Below are 15,752 nucleotides of genomic sequence, written 5' to 3'. Positions count from 1 at the left end.
GTCCAAAGTGCCTCTCACCGATTGTATGTACACAATGCCAATGGCTCCCTCGAGCCACCCCTCAAGATCCCTTCGGCTGACGACATATTACGACGATCGTGTGTACTACAGTCGACCATTTTTCAAAAAAAAAAAACTTATTGTGATCGCTCGAACATGCCAGGGATATTAGTGCTCGAGAGCTAGAAGATATGTAAGCTTCCGTCTTTCTACCAGTTTGTATAGGGGAAGGACATGATTGCGACCACTGGTGATAGAGTGGGAGCGGCAGATCCTGAGCTGGCGAACCGGAGGATGTAGAGTCATCTTTGGACTTTCGATACATCACCAACTGGATTGAGTTACGCCCCATGGCCCAAGACCAGCCGATGGCTTGCAAAGCTCCTGTGTCCTAATGTTGGGAGGGGACGGACAAGATAACGATGGATTTGCACATCTGTGTGGACAGTCTGAAGATTGCCGGGGAAAACAGCAATAGGTTCAAGTAACAGCCCCATCTCGATTGGATGAATGGGCGGGACCATGAAAGCGTCCTTGTTCCTGGTAGGTCCAAAAATCCCGGTAGCTACTCTAAAGAGGTTGCCATCATTCGTACTGAAGTCAAAGAACATTCACACTGCGACGAGCAATGATTCATAGCTTGATGGCGGACACGCTTACGCGAGGCAACTGGTCAGCGGTACACGTTACCATCGGTATCTATTCATCGAAAAAAGGTGTGGACGTTGCTTGGAAGGGAGACTGAGCCAATAACTATTGTCACTCTGCTTTGAGTGAGAGAGGTCGATGAGCGACAGAAGAAAGGGCAGTGTCATGGTCTGCAGGTGGGCTAACCGAAGATCGACTGCTGCTTTTCTAGCTCAGCTGGCTTAACTTAACAGCAAAATTGTTTACATATACTGGTGGTTGGAAACTGGTCACGAGGGAAAGATGGTTCAGTGTGCAGAATTCGCTTCACGAGGTCTTGGTTTATAAGGAAGTGGGAGTTTCCTTTTGCCCTGCTGCTGCATAGCTGGAGTGGGAACGTCAGATGGGGTTTTCCTGAAGTAAAACTTAAGCAGGATCATTTTTAGCATCCCGTCAGTTTTCTTGCTTGCAGTCTTTGGAACCACGCAGTCGCGTCATAGCTGGCATTATTCGCAATGGTTTGGTGGTATATTGACCTCTGTTGAGTTTCTTTTGGACCGCTTAGATGGAGTGTTTCCTGGAGTACAACTCGTGCAGGCTCGGCGTTTTTTATATCCTTTCGATTTTGCATGTTTCCAGTCATTGGAATCACGCAGTCGCATTGAAGTTTGCGCTTATAGCAACGGTTTGCAACGATAGCAATGGTTTAAAAGGATATGAACCTCTTTCGAGTTTCTTTTGAACCCGCGAGGACTTGGTTGACTTGAACTTGTGAAGTGGGAGCGTCTGATGGAGGGTTTCCTGGAGTAAAGACAAACAGGCTCAACATCTGCAGCATCCCTTCGTTTGGCTAGTTTTTCGTCTTTGACATGATAGCGGCTTCATGTTGAGGTCTTCGTGTTTGGGCTGAGCGTTGATTCTTCAGCTGTGCCGGGATGTAAAAGTTATGAAGAGTAAATGTTTCGATACAAAGAAACTTGGGTTTGTGCAGGAAAAGATGTAGAACAGAAGCTGGTTGATACCTCCTACCATCAAAGTACCGCGCCTTTTGAGCTCCGGGGCTCCCACCTTGGACGTGTCTCTCGCGTGTCATAAGCCTTCTGTCTGGACCCTGGCCTGAAGTCAGGGCCGGCTGCTTTTTGTGTTCCTGGCGGCAGGTCCCAGATGCGTGTACCAAATTCGCAGACGCCAGTCTTTGTTTTGGACTCCGATAGACTTGAGGTACATCCAAAATTGTCTGGGCCAGTCCAAGTCAAGCTATATACTGCGATGAGACCTAGTCGCAAGTATGATGTTTACAAATACAAACACTTGCCGCACTTTCCGTATTGCTTGGAAATGATAAATAAATATTCATGTAGCGCAGCAGAAACTGATGTATGGACAGATCTTGTATAGACCACAGGGGCAGCTGATATGTTCTACGAGCAAAATTCATTTAATGGGAAGCAGTCTATAAGAAAACAGTTGCATTTTATCAATATCCGGCCTGCTTCCAACGGGTCTATTGATAAGGGCCGTGAATGTGTCAGCAAGAGCGTTGGGCGTCTCGAGACCGGTTTTTAAATTGGCTTCCATCAAAGATAATTCATAACCCCAGTCAAAATCCTGAAAAAAATAAATATTACCATCAGCCTGACAGTTAACTTTGAAAACGTGATTCCTCTCAATGAAGTATTCGGAAATAAATCAAACCCTCAAAACGAACGATCCCAGAGGAATCATAGAATGAAAAATAAATCAAAAGCCGCTGTAGCAACTCCGAGAAAACCTGCTCTCGTCAAGGATCATTCAAACTTATGTGATCTCAGCAAAGCGTACTTGAAAATTGAGTTTGGTGAAGCTGGAAGGGTGAAGAGACCATCTACACGGCGGAGCAATCGATGAAGATCCATCCGGTCCAGATGACGCGGGGGCCAGATTGACGTCGAAACACCCCCAGATAACAGCAAGTTGCCTGATCAGGGCCCTGCAGACGACGTGGTACCCCAGGACCCCGGTAAGCCCCCTAATAGGGAGGTGTTGAAAAAGGTGTGCCAAATTGCACATAATCTCTGAAACATATTCTTGGAAAAGGCATGAAAACTCCAATGAGCCTTTTAGGGTGTTCGTAGAAAAACAAAATGGAAGCACTGGAGGACTTCCCATCGAGTCTGGGAGCCTCCCAGATCTCAATTTACACACCCATACTCTTAATTTTTGGTAGAAGGGAAAATGTTTTCCTAACTCCACAGCTCATGACTTTCATGTGCACTGATTGTTGATTTAGTAGATGTCTTAATTTAGGAGCTATAGGGGCATCTAGAGCTCTCTAAATGCCGACGGGAAGTCCTCCACTCTGTGTCCTCGAGGGACTTGTTGCAAGTAGGGGGTACCAGTTCAAGTATGAAGTAACTCATGTTGTAGATAGGGCGCGACTTTCGCCCTGGAAGTGCGGATGGCTATCGCGTGGCAAAACACTATCGATTAGGATACAACTTTCGGGTTATTTCCGTGCGGCACTGCAGCTCCAACAAGTTTCCAATGGCCAGCTGATAAAAGCATCCCCAGCTCCACGGCGGGTTGCGCCGGTTATGTAGCTCACAAAGTCGGATTTACGTCATACACACACGTTGGTTGCCATGTGCCCTGTTGTCCTTGTAGCGGGGTTTGTGCCGGCGAAAAGGGCTCATGATTTCACTTCGACCGTTTGGGAGACAGTCTGGGCCGCACAACCAGAATTAAAGTTAACAGGTTGCGTCCGTTTGTCTATTTAAGAGGCCCAACCTCTCCCCCCATCCATCCTCAACTGCGAACTTCCACAGCCCACATCCTTCGAAGTTTTAGCATCCTCACATTAACAATCTGCCCAGCACCCAACACTATGCCTGCCTGTTGGTCCTCTTCTCTCATCACTCGAGCACTGGTTAACGGTCCTCTAATGCCCTCATTGTTTCTTTCCCGCTGACAGGTGGTTGCCCCGACGTTGCTCTTGACAACGGAGAAGTACGTGCCTGTAGCTGCCAAGTGAGTAGTTCCTTCTCTCGACTGCAATTTGGTTGGTCACTGATTTTCTCTCCGCATAATGACCCACAGCCTTGCTCGACTGGAAACCTTCAAGAATGTAGCTGCAACAAGGAGACCGGTTGCGGTTGCACCTCGTCCGCCTTACCTACCGGGTAGGTTTTCATTCCTTTCCTCGTCCTAGCTATGTCTCGTCTGGCTTTACTCTCTCAAGGTACAACTCCCTATGCTCATGCTTTCTATGGTTCATGCGCTCCTTCACCAGGGCCCCCAACCGCTGCGTTTGCGCGGCTGCCGGAAAAGCGTGTTCCTGCTCTGACTGCGGCTGTAAAGAAGCTGCCGCTACCAGTGCAGGTAGCTGCTGTTCTTAAATCTCTCCCAACTCATGTAGTTACCCTCTTGTACTGCTGTGTCATGGACTATTTCATTCCAGTTGTTGCGCTTGGATCCGCTGGTCAACTTCAACTGAGCCTCCAATGAGTGAAATGATCCTGAAACCTTATTCAGATTTCACACTTCATTTGAATCGCATTTTGCTCCGAACTTGACACAAATGAGCTCGATTTTGCTCCGATGACTCTTGATGATGCCTATTCCTATCTGATGAAGCTCGACGGCCGATGACACCAACAAGGCTCCGCTATCATTGGTCGCGCCACTCATCAAGTTGCTTGTCCCGCCGCTTGGTTATACGATGGACTCTTCTATGCTCCTCAGGATCTGACATCTCGATAACAGACTCTGTATAAGCAGTTTCATCATTGGCAAAGAGATCGAGCCAAAGGATTTTTTTTTGGATAAAATTCCGGGCGGAGAATAAGCATCTTCTCAATCAAAAGTTTTATTGATAGACACTCATGTGTGTGGCTGGAAAAGCCTACAAACCAAACCATGGTTGGTCTGGAGTCGGAGTATCAAGCTGCTGCCCATATCGCCAAACAGGAAACTCTGAAAAGTGCACCTTTCAGCGTGAAGCACTGGAGTCTGATCAAAAACTGTTAGATAGAATAATCATATTTTCATAGGCTGAAGATGGTGGACAAAGCAAGTTGACATAGAGTCGAAAGAACAATGTGAGACACAGGATTGCAAAAACAAGGACAGAAAATATGATGCAGCAAAGATAATTGTCAAAGTGCAGCATTGGTCGGATATATACAATAATATCTTTTATCTCTATGTAAATACATGGTCTCTCCTCAAACAATAGTTCAGATGAGGGCTTACTAACCTAGTCCGATATCACCTGGGCGATCTCCTGAGGAAGGCATGTCAACACTGGAAAGGATCGAGTAAAAGTAGCTCTTCTGTTTCATCCTGGATGATATTTTGAATTTCGCCTACTAGATGTAAGACTGCTGAAGGTGGGGCAGGATTGCTGGGAGTAGAAAGGGAGAATTTTGCTAGATCACAAGTATCCATTTCGTCGAGTAACTCCTTCTCAATTGTCATCGACGTAATTTCCAACAAATTCTATCAGTTTGTTCGGTACCCCATCCTTACATTTATCAGCGTCGTTATTCTAACGTAAAAACTAATGTAGGAAGCACCGACTTACCCTCAGTGCCAAATCTAGGTAAGCCGACGCCTCTGCGCAAGCGTTCACTTCTACTTCCCAGCCATTCAGTTTTGGCTTGGACCTCTCAAGTGAAGCGGCCCCTCTGCTTTCGAAGGACATCCACCCGTTCCGCAAACCTGGTTGGTGCATAGCCCCTCTTTTTGTAAGATCTGGGGTTCTTTTTTCCTCTCCTCTGTCGAGAAGGTGACAGGAGAGTTGGCATGTCTCTAATATACTAGCCCGAAGGGTCAATAGTTGTTGTAGACATTGGGTGTAAGGAACCAGTTCAAATTCCAGTGTCGTATCGAGGCTTTTTTGTGCTTCCGAAAATATATCATTGAGGCGTAGATATATGAATTCACTAGAATAAATCAAAGGCATGCGTATGTGTTTATTCCATGTAACGGGATTATACTCCATGAAACGGGATAATAAGAATATGTATTTGAGCAGGATACTCACCTAATTTTGGGTTGGAAACTGGGAGTTCTTGTACACCGCTGGTTGATGATGCGGTCGATGGCGCCTTGCAGGAGTCGAAACACCTGCGAAAGTGCATCGTGGGCATGTGATTTCCACTTCAGGATCGGCAAGTCCATAAGAGGAGTTTTTTCGCAGAAAGGATGGACAGCTCCTGGTGATCCTGGGCAGTTCACGCTATGAACGTTAGAGGTTGAATGTTGAACTGGGCAAATCAGCGCGCCGACAACATCACTTGAACGTAAGGTCTAACCTTTTCATATGTCTCAGATAGTCTTGCACCTCCTTCAAATAGACCCTTGGTCGGCGTGAGCGGATGTCGATTTTTTGTGGGTCGGTCGTCCGGTAGGCCTCCGGGTACAGATTCATATCTGCAAGTTCTGAAAGTTGTTTAAAAGCCGGAAGATCATCTTCTCGCCTAGGTACCGGGACAAAAAGCGGAAGGTCGGAAAAGGCCCGGGATCCTAGTTCTTCGTACACCTCCTCAATCTCGCTGCCAAGCTCTTCACCAGCAATTGTTCTAGCCACGAAACGATTTATCTCCGTGGCACAAGTCGCGTAGACCTGATAGAAAGAACGATCCCTGATATCATCTCCAGGCTTTGCAGGCGCGATATTCATGGGCGATTGGAGTGTATAGATTTGAGAGGTAATTCCCAGCAACCTGGGTATCCTATAAACAGTTCCAATCAAGACACTCGGTATGAATTTTGGGTATCATCCAGACGACTGAGGAAACTTGAGATGATGTGTTCATACGATTGTTGTAATAACTCTGAGAAAATCTCTCCGAAGAATATCACCAGTTCTGAGCCATCGAAAGTCGACGCAAACTTCACTTCAGAAAAAAATGGGTCTTGCCATCTCATCGCCTTCCATGCTGTGGTCGTGCCTCGAATTGACCTGTTGCTTATCTGCCTTGCAAGCGACGCATCTGGTTTCGAAGGGGAATACGACGGCCCCTTTGTGACAGAACCTGAGCGGAGCGCTCTGAATCCAGATTGTATAGCCCTTGTTAAGTTGGCTGTCGAACTTGAATGTGCCACTTCAGCCACGTCTGGGCAGCTGAAAAGACCTAATGTCAACCAGGATTTTTTTCGTTAGGTTTTGAGCATTGTTTTTTGAAGTCAATCCAAAGGCCTACCTATGATTCGACTCCCCATGGGATCAACTTGTTGGGCTAAACCAAAATCTGGATGAACTTGAGGACGGTCTATCAAAGGGGATTGAGTTTCAGACTTCGTCGTAAGATTTCTCCTAGGCAAAAGATACGAGACGTACCTGACCCATTGATCAATAATACAATACAACAGTTGGTCTCGAGGTAATCAGAGACTACAAAGTCTTGAAGTGCCCGGTTTGAGTGAATTCGAGTAAAATTCTATCAACATGTTTAACAAACTCAGTAAAGTTCAACCAAGTTCGTTCAAGAGCCTTCTAAACTATACAAAACTCACGGGCAAAGTCACTAAAGTCAAATCTACTACCGAACGCCCTCGGATTTCTAAACAGATGACATTCTTGCTGAACGGGCAGCCACTTTGAATTGATTTTTCGGTGCCACCGCTGGCTGTTTCAGGATGGCTACCTCGAGAGGCCGTCACGCAACGATCACTATCCAGCAGATAACTGTGGGCTTCACGTAATGCGCCTTCGACCTTCTTTGGGTCGCTAATCATTTCGCCAAAGGTAATCTCTTCCACATGCTCTGGGATCTGTTTGTAATTTTGCCTTGTATAGTCGTACCTTATTTTAACGCGACATCCCCAGTCGGTTTCAATTGTATTGATCAAACGGAACTCGATGGGGGCTCTTTGGTCGTGTTCAAACTCCCGAGGGAGTTCAACCTATCCGCGGCGTGTCAGTGATCCAGAGCAAAGTAACATATGTAAGTTCAATGTTCATAAGGGGGGAATACCAGATGAAAACTCAACCCCGGTTATACATTCCAACAACGAATTCTGCTTGGTAAGTGGGCCCTGAAAGTGAAAGGTGGAGTTAGAAGCTTTCCACGTAAGCCCCATATTGCCATTATAGACAGCATCCTAAGTATGGGTTACAGGCATCTCACACTCACCCCTAGAACCACAATTTTTGGAAGTTCAATATCACACTGATGTCCCATAGAAGACTTGAGCGAGCGGGTTAGCTCCATGAGGCGACGAATTCGATCTGCATGCTTGACTGGCAACTCTTCGAGCTTTGAATCGATTGAGAGGTGTTCCAGTCTAGCCTCTTTACATTCGCGAAAGCGAGAAAGCATTCTTGCAGGCGGGGGGTCTTCGATGCACAGCGAGAATGGGAACAGGGGATGTGACGAGAGGTATATTTCCTGCTTACTTACTTGCTGAGTTGAAAGTTGAAGCAGTGCCAATGAATGCTTGAAAGGTTCACCGCTACATACATGCCAAGCTTGCCAAGTTGCGAACATGTTCCTATCTGACCGATTGCAGCCGAGGTTTATAGATTTCCACTCTCCCGTGCTTGCCTAGGCGTGCTCCCAGAGAGGATTAACTCTCGGAACTCAACCGTCCAATACATGTCGCTTTTCGAAATGCGAAGTCAGGTTGTTGAGTACTAGGACAGATTTGCTTCATGAGTGAACAAGGGTGAACAGCAGAGTCGAAGGGTTCGGTCACATCACACTCATATACACTCTCGTTAGCCCGTTCGCTCGTTAGCTCTGTTTGGTTCTTTTCTTTTCGCGATGTGAACGTTCAACGACCGGAATGTTTATCAAATTTGCAACTGTACAAAAGGAACCTGACCTGACCTGCCCAGAACATAAATATGTATGTAGCCCGATTACCAACTCCTCGGAGCCGAGCTTGATCTTCGAATGGAGGGTCCACGGGACGACGGAGAACGCTCCGGGAGGGGTCCGGCTTCGCCGCCAGCGGGTGAGACTTTGATACGTTTGACCGGAACAGTTTGCTGTGGTGAGCTGCCGGAGTTGGTCATCGACACGTCTCCTACGACGAGATATGTAGTCCAGCAATAGATAGTACCGTGCTCGTGGCAGTATCACGGGCCCTTTGGCCAAGTGGTGATTTTTCCGCCCGGTGATACCCCGATAAATGATGTAGAGAAAGAATGGAGGTTCAATCGCGTGCCGCATGTGCAACCCCATCGTGTACCATTGGCAGGAGGGACTTGGGTGATGACAGCTTTGGGCGAGAAGAGCAGGAAACTGTTTTGGTGTAGAGCACTCTCTTTCCGCACTACACCTCACAAACTCGGAGAACCTTGATTTTTTTTTTGAGCGGAGATGATGGCCTGCATCTTGCTGTCTTAATACCCTTCTCAACTTTTCAACTTTGGCATTGTAACTTTTTCATTTTTTTTGAAAGTTGCTGTTTTTGTTATCCCTTGTTGATCATCAGAGTCAAACTTCATCATTACAAGAAACACTCTAGAGAGTTTCAGCAGTTGACATGCAGTGTACTCCAGTGTAACTGCTGTTATGGGCAAGTTTTAGGAGAGGAAGATGGGATCTGGGGGTTCTGGATCCAAGATGGTAGATTGCAGGATGAGGAAGCAGTATATTGGATCTTGAGGCTCTTGAACTAGCGCTGGAACCCGCGGGGCAGGGCTCCGCAATGTTGCCCAAGGTGAACCTTCCCAGCAGGAACACCAGGTATGGTCCATGGGCGGGGTCAAACATGCCTGCCGGTATTCCCAGGTATCTGTGCTTCTAGGGCCAGGGAAGGAAAAGCAGAAATCATACATTTATGAATTGCTATGTTAACAACAGGTAATGGCTTGTTATTTATCAAATTGGTGGACACTGAAGGGTACACTTGAAAAAAAAGAAGCAGAATTGGAGCTTCTGGAGTCAATTGTTAGTTGGAGTTGATGTTGCTGTTGTGGTATGCTTCATGGTTACCCATCTAGCCTATTTCAAAATTTTCTTCTTTCTCATGTGTACAGTGGGTAGACAATTGTATACACCACACCATTTTTGGACCATAGAAACTCAACCAACCAACTTCAAGTCACTGTTATTGGTAAGATGGTTCAAAACAGTCTTTAAAGCACAAATATGAAAAAATAAATACAAAATTATGTGATTTACAAAAATCAAAAAAGAAAACCAAAAACTGAAATATTTTTCTGAGAAAATTTTGAAGGTTGAGGAATGATAGTATAATACCTGAAATGAATATAGATAAGTAAAAATTGAGAAGAAAACTGATTTTATGTGGGTTAAAAGATGTGAGTGAGTCATTTACCAGAATACCTGACATTCTGGCACTGTAATACCCCCATTTTGACTGCAGAGTGTCCACCCACCAAGCTGAACCTTTTTTGGGTCACATTTTTTTCATTTATTATCATTTTTTTCATGTTCCATTCTTGCCTTCTGTCTATTCACCTTTCTCTGAAAAAAAGAATTAAGTGTGCAAGAAAAACTTGCTTTTTTCCAAAAAAAATTGAAAAGTCACAACTTTGTTTTTTCATATTTCTTTCATATTCATCTTTTGAAGCCTATTTTGAAAAATCTCATCAAAAGAAATGACTTGGAGTTGGTGGGTGGAGATTCTAGAGCCCAAAAAAGTGTGGTGGATACAATTGTCTACCCACTGTACACTCACAAATCACCCAATATGGCAGCACCACTGGATTCTATGGCCAAAGCTACACAACACCATGGACAACACACCTTAGACCCCTCTGGATCAGAAGTTACAACCCCTTCAAGACACAATCAGTCAGTTACATACACACAAACACCATACTCAGGTCATGTAATCTGTTATATAAACAACACTTACCCAGGGGCCATGTAATCTGTTACATGGACCACTCTGACAACATGTCTACCCTTTACATATACATTACCTCATCAGCTGCACTCATCACATTGTGTTATGCACATTTCATGCAGTGTCATGCAGTGTCATACAGTGTCATACAATTTAATGCAATGTCATGCAATGTCATGCAGTGTTATGCACACTTGATACACTCTTATGCACTCTTATGCAGTCTTATGTAGTCTTTTGCAGTATTATGCAGGCACATGCTGACTAATGCAATAGGGGCTGAAGAGTGACAGTTGACAGATGACATCATGCAGGATCATGCAGGTGTCAAGCTAGCAAAAACCCCTCATGCAGCTTGCAGATGAAATCATGACAGGATGGCAGCATGTGACCATGACATCATTTTACAGTCCAAGCTAGCTAAATTCCCTCATATGACATCATTACCTCATGTGACCTGTCAACCACCAGCTGAAATCCCTCATTCTCTTGTTCCCCTGCAGCTAAAATGTCTGACTCTTTTCTATTCAAGGAGGCTCTCCTCCCCCTAGTTGTCATTTCTCTCAGCAAACTACTTGCACTCAGCTTACCCCATAACAGTACAACACTTGTTCACTCTACAGTATTAGCCCCACTATATCGTGGTTTTACTCTTATTAGGGGGGTTCACAATTGAATTTCACTAAACTTTGGATCCCAATTTAAAGCTTTTATGAACAAATTTCAAAATTTTGGGGAAATGCACAGCAGCAGGTGTAGTCCTAGGCACTGGCCATCTCCCAACCCTATATCCACTATAACACGGTGTGATCTAGAAGATTGTACAGCTATCTGAATTGACTTGGACTTTGTACTATTGCACCACAACATGCACAACCTTTGAAAAAATTAAAGCCAGAGGGGAGCAAAGCAAGCGGAGGGAAAAATCTTGGTTTAGCCAATAGCAGACAACAAGTCTGAAAAGGAGCTGAGGCTTACTTTGAAGGGGCTTAAGTGCCTTTGTAGGTAAGAACAATGTGCGGGCTCATGAAGTGCACACAAGGGATCAAGCTGGTCAAGACTGATGATCTGATTCCTATGAAGTCTGAGGTTTTTAAATAGACTAACTACAAGATGGTCAAGTTGTGGGCACATGTTTGAAGACTCATAGTGAATAGGAAAGAAATACATGCATAAATGGGCTGTGAAAGACATGCAACAGTCTAGTGATAGACAGAGAGGAAATACTGGAGAGCAAGAACAAGTTCAAATTCCAACAACCTTTGGACCATATTAGGGGCCAATACCACACCAACAGCAACTCTGAATATCTTGGTGCACACCTCTGTAGTATTGGCCTTTGTTTTTTCTGTACACTCAAACATGTATTTGAAGGTGATACATAGTGAACTGGTCCCCAAGAGCTCAAACACTTCTGATGAGAACCTCAGCTCAACAGAAAAACAAGATAAGCTTGCGTGTACAGTGCCTTTGTGAGACACCATTTTTCCATTTCCAAGATGCTTCAGCTCCACAGTCCTGTGGTTCTTTAGCTTTTTCATCTCAACACCTCTCACTGATATGGCTATCAGACCATCACATGAGTACGCACACTAACCTTGTGAAAGTACCAGCACTGATGAGGGCAAACTCCAACCTGTCAAGCAGAAATCGGAGTCACTGGTGAAGTAGCCCAACACTAACCCATGGCAGGCTACCATGCACCTTTGACCGTTGTAAGACTCAAAAGCGGTAATGAAACCCTTTTGCTGAATTTCAAAGGGTATGATGGAGTTGCAAGCTCTGCCCTTCTGTCATCAGTCAACAAGCTTGGCATGTTTTATTAAGTGATAGGTCTGGTCTGTTCCAGATGAAATCTGTTTGACTGGCAACGTGGAAGTGTTTTAATTATTTTTTATAAGGGTTGAATTCCTTTATTATAAGGTTTGAATTCCTGTTATAAGGGTTTTAGGATTTGAGTGTGGATGAGTGTTGGGTGACTTGTGAGTTCTGGGTGAGGAACTGGGGAGTAGACCACTAGGGGTGGAGAGAGCTCCTTTTATAGACAAAAGTGGAGCCCCAGAGGGGGCTTGTGGGTTAGGGTTTCAGCTAATCTAGACAACAGGGTGAGGGATTTTAGCTGGTGGTAGTAGATACAAATGATGTCATGACCCCTCAGGGGCGCATGAATGGTGTCAGAATATACAGCAAAACATTCTAAACATGCCGGGGGTGCATACATGATTTCAGAATATACAACAGAACATTATAATGCATGCATAAGGTGAAAGTAGACTGCATGAGCTGTCATACAGGGGTAATTACACCAGGGAAGGTTTGGGGGCACTCACCAGGGAGTGCCACAGCTGAATTTGAGGTTAGCTTTTGTCTGAACTGTGGCAGAAGTCCTTACAATGTGATGTTGAATTGTTAAATTACTGGGCAAGAACTATAGACCAATCTGATTTGGAGTGATATGTAACCCTTGGACGTGAACTATCATTCAACTCTGTTGAATTCATCTTGAAGCCAAGTTCATGTTAATCCTAACTTAAGTTCTTCATTTCAAAATCAGGTAGCTCTTGCATATCCAATTTTTTTTTACATTGGGGTGAACTGCCTTCATCAAATATATATCATGTCTGAAACACAACTGTGTAGATTTGGATAAAGAAAATATCAGAAGTGCAAAATGTTTTAATATTTGCACAAGAGCAGGAGAACTTTATTTTGGCTGGGTACACCAGGGTGACACAGTTCATAAATCACTCAGCTGCAAATGCCCCTCTGTTCTAAAAAAATGTGTGATTGGTCTGTGATTTGTCACCCTATTGTGCGCGCGTACAACAGGGTGACAAATCATATTCCATCAGGGCATGTACACTAATTTTTTCTTAAATTTTACCCTCATTCACTCGTCAGAAATCCCCCTCTGTTATGAAAAGTGCCTGATTTGTCACCCTATTGTACGCGCGTACAATTGGGTGACAAATTACAAACTTTTCACACCAGAGGGGAATTTTTGCCGAGTAAATGAGGATGACACGTTTTGCAAACAATTCAGCTGGACATGTACCTCTGGTCTGAAAAGTGTGTGATTTGTCACCCTAGTACAATATAAGAGTGACAAATCACACACAAGATTGGTCTGTGATTTGTCACCCTATTGTGCACGCGTACAACAGGGTGACAAATCATATTCCATCAGGGCATGTACACTAATTTTTTCTTAAATTTTACCCTCATTCACTCGTCAGAAATTCCCCTCTGGTACAAAAAGTGCCTGATTTGTCACCCTATTGTACGCTGTGGGGTTCTGGCGCCTACTCAGGGTCAAGACACTAGGAACAAGGCCTCAAGATCATCAAGACCTTCAATACCCGGCGGGCGGCGCGAGCAACATCCTCAAGATCTTTCCAGGCTCCTGTTCTAATTTCTCTCTCCCTCTTTTCCTTCCTTTCTTTTCTTTTCTCCTTTCCCTTTCTTTGTGTTGGTTTGTTTTGTCTTTGATTTCTCTTTCTTTTATTATTTTGTTACATATGTTTTTCTTTTTATGTTTCTTCCTTGCGCGCGTTGGATGGTTGAGTTGGTGGCGGTTTTGTTTTGGTTTTGTTTGTTTCCTCAACCTTTTTTTTCGGTTTTTGTCTCTTTGGTTGTTCTCTTTCTTCCTCTGCTCATCTTAGTTGTAGGGGCGCGGCGGGCACAAGGGCTCGTCGCGCGGCATGTCGCGGCCCTGACTCCAAGTTCAGCCGAACTTGGAGGAGGGATCCGCATGGTATTCTGGTCTCCCCCCCATAAGGAACAAGATATCATCACGTTTTCTGAGTTTATTGATCCCGGATGGTGTCGATCCATTTCCGCATCTTCTTTTGAGTTTGAGTACCCGAGTCTTCTGAGTTCCTCCCTTCATCTAATCACCCCCTGATACTCCGACGACCGCGCCGGCTTCTTTTAGCGTTTTTCTTTCCTCTTTCCGAGCTTTTCTACCCAACCAAAACCGCTGAGGGTATTCCAACTCCCTTGTTCCCTCTCAACAAATCCCCTCGCCACCGCTATCACATCTTTTGACCCGTACCCAAATACTTTGCAGGACCACCGACAAGGGCAGCACTCAGCACCTTCCCCTCAACAGACTGCCTCAGCTCAGACCTGACAGGAGTCCATATTTGGTCCCCCGAGCCGGGATCGAACCAGCGACCTCAAGATTTACAGTCTCGCCTCAGGATTTCGAGACGGACTGGTGGTCTTAGGCTGGATTGATTCTTTCTTTTGTCTTTTGTTTGTGATTAAATTGGGAATTTGGAACCTCAAGCAGTCTCAAGGCATTTCAGGAACTTTGTTTCAGGAGCAAGACGATTGGATTTCTTTTCTTTTTTTCGTTTGTTTGTGCTACCAGCGGGGCACAGGAGGGTCAAAGTAAGTCCCCTCCATAGTAGCACCTCCGGGCTCTCTACACACCGTTGTTAGCATTACCTGCCACGCTGTGAGCCGCCGTCGTTTGCTTTTCTTTCTTTGCTCGCAGTCTGAAGATCATCAAGATCAACATGGCCGACCCAGTCACCGTCGAGCCTGTCAAGATCAAGCCTCCGCACAGGAAGACGCTGAGGTTCGATGGAACCAATGTAGAGCGTTTTCTCCAGCAGTATCACATTGCGGCTCGTCTGGATAAGGCGACGGGTCAGGATATGGCGGAGCAGTTGTTTTTCTTTGTGGACGACGAGCTTCTCGACGTACTCGAGACCTTGGAAGGCTACGAGCCGCCGAACTGGCCTAAATTGAAGGCTTCAATGTTGTCGTATTGGGGAGAGATCGATTTGGCGAGATTTACGGCGCGGGACATCCAAGATCTGAAGGAAGGCTGGATTGCTAGGGGAGGCGTGTCCTCGGTCGCGGAATATCAGGAGCTCCAAAAAGAATGGGAGCCCATTCAAGCGTATCTCATCGCGAAGGGTCATGTCGAATCTGTCAAGGAGATTCGTAACAATTACTATCAGTTGTTCTCGTCTGCCGTTCAGGAGAGAATTTGGGATCAGCTGTTCAAGGATAATACGATGATCACTACGGTCGATAGGAGGTTTAAGCTCCCCAAGTTTGAGGTCCTCAAAACAGCGATCAACGAGGTAATGAGGAGACAGACAGCCCTAATTTTCGAAGACACGAAGTCCGTCAAACCTGTGGCCTCATCCACTTTGAAGGAGGCCAACGAGGTGATGAAGAAGATGGGGGCGGATAAGCGCCTCAAGGATGTTCCGCAGACTGCTAGGCCGGCGCCAAATATGGACAATGTGGTTAAGATGTTTGAGTCCTTTGAGCAAAAGCTAGAGCAGAAGTGGGCGGCT

At 45.4% G+C, this 15,752-nt stretch overlaps 2 protein-coding genes across 2 annotated transcripts; one reads left to right on the top strand and one right to left on the bottom strand.

Annotated features, from left to right (window-relative positions):
- Positions 1–3,490: 3,490 nt before the first annotated feature.
- Positions 3,491–4,099, top strand: PtA15_1A60 (uncharacterized protein; the record flags this gene model as incomplete). The annotated part of the gene is made up of 5 exons (XM_053165655.1): positions 3,491–3,532; positions 3,578–3,633; positions 3,703–3,785; positions 3,896–3,984; positions 4,064–4,099. The coding sequence occupies 5 exons, from the start codon at positions 3,491–3,493 to the stop codon at positions 4,097–4,099; spliced, it is 306 nt and encodes a 101-aa protein (XP_053016277.1).
- An 803-nt stretch (positions 4,100–4,902) lies between these two features.
- On the bottom strand, positions 4,903–7,931 carry PtA15_1A59 (uncharacterized protein; the record flags this gene model as incomplete). The annotated part of the gene is made up of 10 exons (XM_053165643.1): positions 4,903–5,103; positions 5,189–5,549; positions 5,651–5,845; positions 5,922–6,341; positions 6,428–6,743; positions 6,813–6,881; positions 6,950–7,049; positions 7,126–7,515; positions 7,603–7,647; positions 7,746–7,931. The coding sequence occupies 10 exons, from the start codon at positions 7,929–7,931 to the stop codon at positions 4,903–4,905; spliced, it is 2,283 nt and encodes a 760-aa protein (XP_053016276.1).
- Between the last annotated feature and the right edge of the window lie 7,821 nt (positions 7,932–15,752).

Source organism: Puccinia triticina, chromosome 1A (assembly GCF_026914185.1).
Source record: "Puccinia triticina chromosome 1A, complete sequence".
NCBI classification, from domain to species: domain Eukaryota; kingdom Fungi; phylum Basidiomycota; class Pucciniomycetes; order Pucciniales; family Pucciniaceae; genus Puccinia; species Puccinia triticina.
The sequence above is the reverse complement of the archived record's forward strand: the minus strand, read 5'-3'. Positions and strand labels throughout refer to the sequence as shown.